This window comes from Crocodylus porosus, unplaced genomic scaffold (assembly GCF_001723895.1).
Source record: "Crocodylus porosus isolate Cpor-Errol unplaced genomic scaffold, CroPor_comp1, whole genome shotgun sequence".
Taxonomy (NCBI): domain Eukaryota; kingdom Metazoa; phylum Chordata; order Crocodylia; family Crocodylidae; genus Crocodylus; species Crocodylus porosus.
Window position 1 is genome coordinate 16436854 of NW_017728911.1, and position 8957 is coordinate 16445810.

The 8957-nt window shown below is 47.1% G+C and overlaps 1 protein-coding gene across 11 annotated transcripts in view; it reads right to left on the bottom strand.

The window, feature by feature from the left end:
• TCF12 (transcription factor 12) overlaps positions 1-8957 on the bottom strand; it is a 310429-nt gene that overhangs the window by 73558 nt on the left and 227914 nt on the right. For all 11 annotated transcript variants that reach the window (XM_019533496.1, XM_019533504.1, XM_019533499.1 and 8 more), the window contains exon 7: positions 2536-2671. In XM_019533496.1, the coding sequence (XP_019389041.1) occupies positions 2536-2671 (136 nt within the window). The remainder of the gene's footprint in view (positions 1-2535; positions 2672-8957) is intronic.

The following is an 8957-nucleotide window of genomic DNA, read 5'->3' on the forward strand; positions in this document are numbered from 1 at the left end:
GGGGGGTGTAAAGCAGTGAGCGGGGCTCCCCCCATGGGTACGTCAGTGTGAGAGTGGGTATAGTACTTCTAGGGTGTGTATTATGTGTGGGGGATGGGTGGCTATGAGGGTATGCATGGGAATCCCTCTGTGCGCACCGAGCTGCTCAGCACCTACCTCCACCCTGCAACAACCCAGAGCCCGTGGATCCTGTGGCACCTCCCTGCCACTGCTGCCAATGGCGTGAAGCCCCAGTGTGTCCCGCGCCCACTCCATACTACCCAGCTGTGACACATCCTGCTACCCCTAGGCATGCAGCAGACCTGGGACACCTCATTCCGGCTGCTGCTGCTACTGCTGCCCCCAGCCCTGCAGTAGTGGCAGGGACTAGTGCGTGCAGCCCCAAGCCTGTGTGCCTCGCACCAGCTCCAGGCTTGTTCGTCTGGGCTGAGCAGCAGCAGAGGCAGTGCCAGGCAGAAATAATTACTTGGCTCAGGGCAAAGTGGCCCCTCCCCCTTGCCACTTTTGGGCAGTTTCTGGTGCAGCCACCTGGAACCCACACCAGACTGTGGTGCGGCTCCATCACTACTGCCTCGGGGCTGCCCTGTGGCTATTTTGCACTGTCACTACTGCTATACTGGGCAGCCCAGAGGCAGTGGAGACACAGGGCAGCCCTGCACAGGCTCTAGGCTAGGGGTGGGCAAAATGTGGCCCACGGGCCAGATGCAACCCACCAGGCCATTCTATCTGGCCTGTGGGGCCCCTAAAAAATTTAGTAAATAAATATTCATCTGCCCCTGGCTGCCTGTCATGTGGTCCTTGATGGCTTGACAAAACTCAGTAAGCAGTCCTCTGCCCAAAATAATTGCCGGCCCCTGCTGAGCAGCAGTTCATCTAGCACTGCTGCTGCCGAACCCAGATGAGGAGCCTGGAGCCAGAGCAGGGGGTCTGAGCTGTGTGTGTTGGTCCCCTCCTGTACTGCAAGGCTGGGGCCAGTGGCAGCAGCAAAGGAGCTGCCACAGCCTGGGCTGCCTAGAAAGGAAGATAGTCCCACTGCGGAGCTGCACCAGCCCTGTTGCGTGCCCAGGACATGAGACGGCACATGTAGTGCAGCAACAGCTAAGCAGGAGCACAGGGCCTGTGCCAGTGTGCCAGAGCCAGCACTGGCAGGGCCCAGAGTGGGGCAATAGGAGCACAGGGTGTGGTCCAGCAGAACCTCTATGGAGCTGGGCCAGGCTGTGCCAGCAGGGAGAGGGGGGAGCTGGACCCTGTGCCCCTGCCACCCTGCCCTGGGCCCCTGCTGGCCCTGGCACACCAGCACAAGCCCCGCACTCCTGCCCAGCTGTCACAGCATTCTGCATGCCTGCTCACTACTCCTTCCCCCCACCCGTCACAGCCATTTGTTAACTTGCCTGCCCACAGCTGCTGTTGCTTCTCTCCACACACACACCCTCCCCTCTGCCAGCCACTGTGGCACCACGTGGTTCCCATCTGTAGTACTGGGACCACAGGAGCTTGCCTGGACCGACCCTGAGGACTGGGGTGATCACCTGCAGTCCCTCCCTGCCTCCCTTCCCACCCCCCCTTTCTTGTGTGAATATCCCTCTCTGGTGGAGGGAGGCTGGAACAGCCCCAGGGTCCCAGACCAAAAGCTTCTGGCTGGGAGCAGTGGAGGAGGGAAGGGGGCGGGGGGGGAGCCGGGCTGGCCTTGCTTCTGCAGCGGTTTGGTCCTGCTGGTAGCTTCCCCTGGGTCCTATTGCCCCTGTCATCTTTGACAAGCAGTCAGGGGCAGATAAATATAAATTTTCTAAATGTTTTAGGGGCCCCGCAAGCTGGATAGAATGACCTAGTGGGCTGGATCCAGTCTGTGAGCCATATTCTGCCCGCCCCTGCCATGGAGGCTACCGCTGTCAACTATTCTGTTAGTGACTACTAGTGAAATACATATTAAGATCCACTTATCTCTTAACATCTCTAGAATATGCTGTACATAATGTTATTTAGTTGCAATTAATTTTATGTAACTTCGTTCAGACATATTTTAACAGAAAAAAAATTATCCATCTAATAGCATACACCAAAGAAACAGTTTTTTCCCTCCTATTAATTACTATATTGATCATTAACAGCTACAAACATTGTGAGTACCATAAACTCCACACTGCCCTGAGTAGATTAACTTTTACTGTATAAAAGGATAATTGTTTTTCCTTTGCATTTTGACAATTTATAATGGCAATGACCTTAAGTTCAAACATGTTCAGGAGTTAATGATGGCCTGGGTTAAGGGCACTACTCTGCTATTTCAAATGGCCATCAACTCCTATCCATCTGTCATTACTGCTCTTGCAATTAAGTTTTTATTTTAAGGGACTACTGATCAGTTCTGAACCCAAATTAATGTTTCAAAGAAAAATTAACTAAATTTTGTATTCTGATTTATTTAGCTCTAGAGAGAATAATCTGCAATACACAAGATTACCTTGTTTTTATGTGACAGTTGCATATCAAAAATGCATCAGCTTTAAAGGTTTAAGGATAGTCTGCATTACTAACCAAGAGTTGACGGGTCATGAAGTGGTCTTCGGCGTGAATTTGTGCCAGAAAATGGGTAATATGGTGTTCCAGGTTTTCCTGAGGATGACAACTGACCTGGGCTTCCAAGGCCCATATCCGGTCGAAGAAGACTGGACTGTAAAACAAACAGTGAAAAAAGAAATGTAAGCTGCATCTCTCTCCCCCTCTCTCTCTCTCTCTCTAAGCTTCAAGTTAAGTTAACAGATTATTAATTATACTCACTTCTACCAATTGTCACCATTTATTCAGTTTTCAATCAAGGTCTTAAAGTTTAAAAGACAATTTGTTTTACTATTAAAAAATGTTCTGTCCTTGCAAGTTACACTGGAAAAGAATAAGCATTGCTGCAATTCATGAAAAGGAACATAACCATTTATATTTAAAAGGTGTGCCTACTAATCTGTACTAAGCTGTGAAGAAAATCATAATATTTTGTTTAATTTACAATGTAAAAGGAAAACAATGCATTTGATTAAAAAAATATGGTGTGAAATTAGAACCTATCATTCAGATTCTGTATTTATGCACTGGTGTATCTATCGGTACACAAAGACATTGTCCTAAAGAGCCATCTAACATGCAGGCCTAAAATGTATTTTGATTAAATGCCCATACGGAATGTTGAACATCCTTTGTTCTGCGGTTTAACATTAAAATAAAGCCCAAACTCAAAAAGAACTCTTTATAAAGTAGATGCTACTGAACAGAAGAAGCCTGTTCACTATGGCAGCGACACTAATCATAGTTTCTCTTCACATATTAATATCCCACCTTGCCTTACACACGGCATAAACCATTTTATATTTACAGTTTTGGCTAGGTAAAAAAAATTATCTTTATGGCAACATCAGGACAAGTGGTATTTTTTTTTTCAATACTGGTTCAGCACCTGAAACCTGGTACTTATTTTGTGTTTTTATACCTTTTATATTATTATGTCTGACATTAAATCAGAATCAAGGATGAAAATGGAGCTACAAAAAGAACATGTAAAAAAGATTTGCCTGCATGTGTGCCTAGATTTAATCTGTGCTAGCAGTATCCAAGAGCTCAACTGGACAATAATGAGGGAGGCCAGGCCGGACCTTGAAATTTTTTTTTTTAAACTACTTCAGTTTCCACAGCAGTTTCTGGGCACACAAACTACCATGTTTACTCACATAGCACATGCCCCCAAATAAGACCTGTATCCTCCTTTCAGAAGGCAGAGTGAAAAAAAATTCTTGCTAGCAGCATAATGGGACAGCGGGAATAGGAGAGAGCAACAACCTGTGACTGCTCCATTAACTCCCTAGCTGCTGTCTGGCTGTGAACAACTCTTCTCTCAGCAGCAGTGTCTGCTCCAGCAGTGGCTTGAGGTATCCCCTTAATGGGGGGACAAGGAAAATACCCCTGCAGGCTCTGAAGGGATATCCTCAAGGTGCTGCTGCAAACACACAGCCAGCAGCAATGGAGTTAACTGAGCAGCTACAGGCTGTTGTTCCCTGTTACTGCAGCTGCCTGCCTTCATACTGCTGGCAAGCGATGCCCAGGCAAAAGCTCCCATCTCAGCAGCAGCTTCTGCTGCAGAAGCCTTTCCTGGGGGAGAGAGAAAGTAACACTGCACGTGCTGTATGGGGGCGGCATAGTGAGCACACGGGGCTCCCTACCTGCTGGCTGTGGACAGGAGGAACCCTGCCTGCTCACTGCGCTGCCCAGGCAGTGTTACTTTTCCTTTCCCCAGGCTCAGCTCCGTGTATTTCTAAAGGAGAGAGAGGAGAGAAGATTCTATTTTGTTTTAACCTTAAGAAATCACAATTTTGATTTTCACCGTTGAAGGGATGAAGCTGGCAGAAGTTTCTTGGCAGTTCTCTCTTCCAGTAGTTTACTGGACAGTGAAATGAGCTTGAAACCAGCAAGATTAAAAATAACATCTCCTCTTTAATAATGTCTATAATGGCATCAACTTAAAATGTGAACTGGTAATGCTGACATGTGAGTTTTTTCTATATAATAGTTTTGACGATGTCTTACAGAAAATAAAGCAGCAAAAAAGAAATGAAGCTGTTTAATTTCCCTATGTAAGTCATTTTCAAAAAACCTATTTATTTTGTTTTTGATTAATATAAAGGGCTATTTTGTTTGCAGTGTTCCTGAGGCTAATGATTAGGACTACCTGGTTTTACCAAGCGCTAAGCAGAGGTCCAGCTGTATTTAACCTATTTAGCACGTTTCTAAGAGTGACCATTGTGTGGGGAACCTGGACAACTTTGTCACTTATCCTAATCACCACGCTTTCCACCTCATGGTTCCCAGCACTCTCTAAATTCTGCAATCACAAGTTTACTTCTGCAAAAGCATGAAGGCATGAGGGCATTCACGAATAGCCCCTTAGTATTAGTAGTATAAGTCCACTAAAGAAAAATCTCTTGTTTGGTTGGTTATAGTAGGGTTGTCAGTGAGTGGGCTCTAGCACTGACATGTTACAATAATGAGACAGGTCCAACCACAGAAACTGAAAGCTAGCCTGACATAGCAATCAATGGAAGAGTCACGGGCTTTGCTCCCAGCAAGTCTCAGGTATTGTGTACAGTCCAATAGTGCAAGCAATATTGTGTAAACCTACTCTAACACAGTTATTCTTCAACTACTTTCTTCCCACACTGCTACAATTAAATGAAGCACATCAAGCAACTCTAGTTAAATATTATAATTTTTCCTTAGACTGACAAAGTAAAATAAAAATAGCTGTCATTAGTTCATCCTATCGATCTTTCTGTCCGTCTGAAACGACTGAGAAACAATATTGATTAGGACTGATCCTGTCCTAAGGGCATCTGATGGAGAAAGGAATATACAAGTACCACTGAGAATATAATGGCTAGGAAAGAAGCTTTGTATTATCAGTACTAGGCTCCTCTGGACTAACTGCCTGAGGTGTCTTTGTAGGCATCAGTTCACTGAAATGATACATAGCTTAGTTCTTAACATTCTTAATACAGAATGTTCAACTCTTCAGTTAACCAGAACCTCATCTGCTAAACACGTATCCAATTACTAAAAAATAATCAATGATCAGTTATCCTCCTGAAACAGTGACTAACCCTGCCTGGATTACTGTCATCACAGATAAACATACACCACTGTTAAGTATCTGTCTCTCAAAACATGATAATTCATTTGAAAGCATTTTAAAATAGTTTTTAATACATAACAAATCAGAAACCACACAAATAGATTTTTGTTTTAGTGAGTCAAGTTATTCAAAGGCTCCAGTTCCAAAGACTGACAACTGGTTAGCTGAGAGGGGAGTGTGAGGAAGATAGAAAGAAGTCAGCTTGGCTGTGATGTTTTTCAATATCTGTCCTTTCAGCTAATCCAAGAAACAGTCATGTTGACACCATTGCAAAAATCAGGGAAAGGTGCTACAGCACCCAATGGCTAATAAAGTCTTTCGATGCAGGGTGCCTCAGCAAAAGAGGCCTCAGAAGGATAAGAAAAGCATGAATCCCCTCTTCAAGTATACAAAATAAAAGAATCGCACATGCATAATAGTACACAATTACATCTAACTTTATAAGACAAAACAGTTTTGCATAACAGCTCTGTATTAGACTGTCAAGTTAGCTTGCATGTGCAAATTAACCGCAAGGATCTGGGTTTTCTGTTTCCCGTGGAAAAAGGGAGAAAAAAAAAATGCAGATTTTTCCCTTTACTCAAGGAAAACGCGGATTTTTCATTTTAATGGAGAAACCCATGGATTTTGAAGTTTTGCAAAGAGGTCTCTTCAGGCTGGCACAGTTCCATCAGGGGCAGGTGCAGGCTGCCCACTGCAGGCATGGGCTCCCCACCCTGCTGCCTTCCCCCAGGGCCTCCACAGCCCAGCAGGTGCAACCCAATGCTGTAGGGCAGACAGGGGCTGTGCGGCGAAGCTGCTTGCTGCTGCAAGCCCTGTGCCACCCTGTCAAGATGTGACCTGTGCCACTGCCGCCACATGGGCAGGGGATGCGTCACCAAGGCAGCATGGAGCTTGCAGTGGCAACAAGCTTCCCTGCACAGCCCTGCAGCACTGGGTCACACCCGACAGGATGCGGAGGCCCCAGGGGATGGCAGCAGAGTGGGCAGCCCATGCTTGTCTCTGCCCCATGCACAGATCTGGGGGACATGGGTCCCCCTTGCCCCCCTGGGAGTGTGTGCAGTACCAGAGAGCCAGTCCCACCCCTGCCTGGGCCAAAAGCTGGAAGGCAGCAGAGGTAGAAGCCGGGCTCTGCGCTCCACTCCACTGCAGCAGCTGCTGCCTCTTGTGGGGGGCAAGGGGGCTGTGAGTTGGGGGCAAGGGGCACCAGGACCAGCGGGACTGTAGGGGGGAAGAGGCTGGGGTGGGGGAGGGAGTGAGGAGCACTGGCAGGGCCAGGGGATCTGTGGGAGTGAGGGGCCTGGACCTGTATCCTAGTGAGGTAAGGGGGCAGGGGGAGCGCTGATTTTCCATGATAAAAGTCCCAAAACCAAATAGCAAAATTTATATGCATTTAGAATTTATTTTATTACTAGCCAGCTGCCCATCAAAAATGACTGCAGGGCAGGGCCAGGTGGGAACACAAGCCTGCATCCCTTCCCCCACCCCACCTCGGGACCACTCCCCCTCTCCCTCCCCACTGCCGCTTCGAACCAGGGCAGGGCCAGGGCTTCTGTCCGCCTCCCCCCCGCCACTTCGGGCTGGGGCCTGGGCCATTCCCTCTTCCTCCCCCACCGCTTTGGGCCAGGTCTGGGGCCAGGGCCATTCCCTCTTCCTCCCCCACCGCTTTGGGCCGGGTCTGGGGCCAGGGCCATTCCACCGCTGCTTTAGGTCAGGGCTGAGGTGTTCCCCCTCATTCCCCCCCAACCCCTTTGGGTTGCTTCCCGCCTCCCACCACCACTTCAGGTCAGGGGTGGGGGCAGGGGCAGCACTGGGGCCGTTCCCCAGGGCAGGGCCAGGGCTGATGCCCCTCTCCTTCCCACTGCTGCTTTGAGTCAGGACTGGGGCCCACAACCGCAGCAGCACTCACAATGGCAGTGGGGCACAGTCACCAGTAAACCCCTCTCCCCTCTCTGCTTTCCTCCCTCTCCTGTTCCCTGCCACCTCCCCTCCCTGCTGCTTGTTGTTCGGGGGTGGGGGGGAAGGCCCTGGCCCCTGGCTCCAAGGAGCAGACTTGGGGGGCAAGACCAGTGCTGCTGGCCTTGCCCCCCCTGCTCTGTCACTTCCATTATGGCAGTGCTCCAGTCCCCATCATCTCCCTCCCCGCCAGCCCCTCAGTCCCCACTGTCATGGCAACATTCTACTGTCTATCCCTGCCTGTGTGGGGCACTCTAATCGGCTGCCAAGACAGCCAATCAGAGCACAAATAAAGCGTTAGGCAGACAGACAGACTGACTTGGGCTTTTATAATATTAGATAGTGATTGAACCACTGGTAGGCTTTCAGGTTGCTTTAAAACTGTAACTATATCAAGACAATATTATGTACAATTGATACCTACCTACATACATACAAACACACACATATACATTAGTGGCCTTTCATTATAATCACAGATTTTGGGGTTTTTAATCAGACAATTTTAATTTATCAGGGAAAACCAGGATCCCTGATTAACAGTCTAATTCAGTGGGGACCAACCTTTTTGGAAGATGTTTCACAAATCAGCCCTGTGCCCTCCCCACGCGTCACTCCTAATCTGCTTCTCTGTTTTCTGCTACCTGTCCGATCTGTGGTTGTGTTGCCAGTCCCTTTCCTGATCTTCATACACACCACAGGCTGGCTCACACTCTTGTTTAAAAACTACAAACTAACAACAACAACAACATAAATGAAAGATGGAGAATTTTAGTTTTCTGAAATTATGTTATCAATTTAAAGAAAATAAATTAAATTGACATTTGTCTTAACTGAAACCCTATGAGCCTTGGTTAGCTGACAGAAAATAAGATTCACGGTAACCAGGACACTAAGAAATAGGAGAGCTGGTTCAACATCTACTTTTTCAAGCATCAGCAAGGGATTTTCCAGAACTCTGAAGAACACATACAAGGTAAGAAAGTTGAGTCCATTTCTTCCATCAAGCAACTGTATCAAATTTGAAATCCCATTGGGGCACAGCTAAAGTTTCACCATGTTGACCATTTTGTAGTAGGGAGATGTTGTTCCAGAATAGCGTAAAAGGCAAACATTGTTAGATGCAACACACCTTTTGATTTTCTTACTTTTGTGACTGTCAACTAAATTAAATTACAACTTTTTTTTTTTTTTTTTTTTTTTTTTTTTTGAGGTGAGGGGCATTGAGTTATATACAAGATTAATAAAAGGCAGTGATGATGTGAACAGTCATGCTCCTCTAGAGTGACATAATTCAGTCTAGTTAAGTTATATATGTCCCACGTACTTT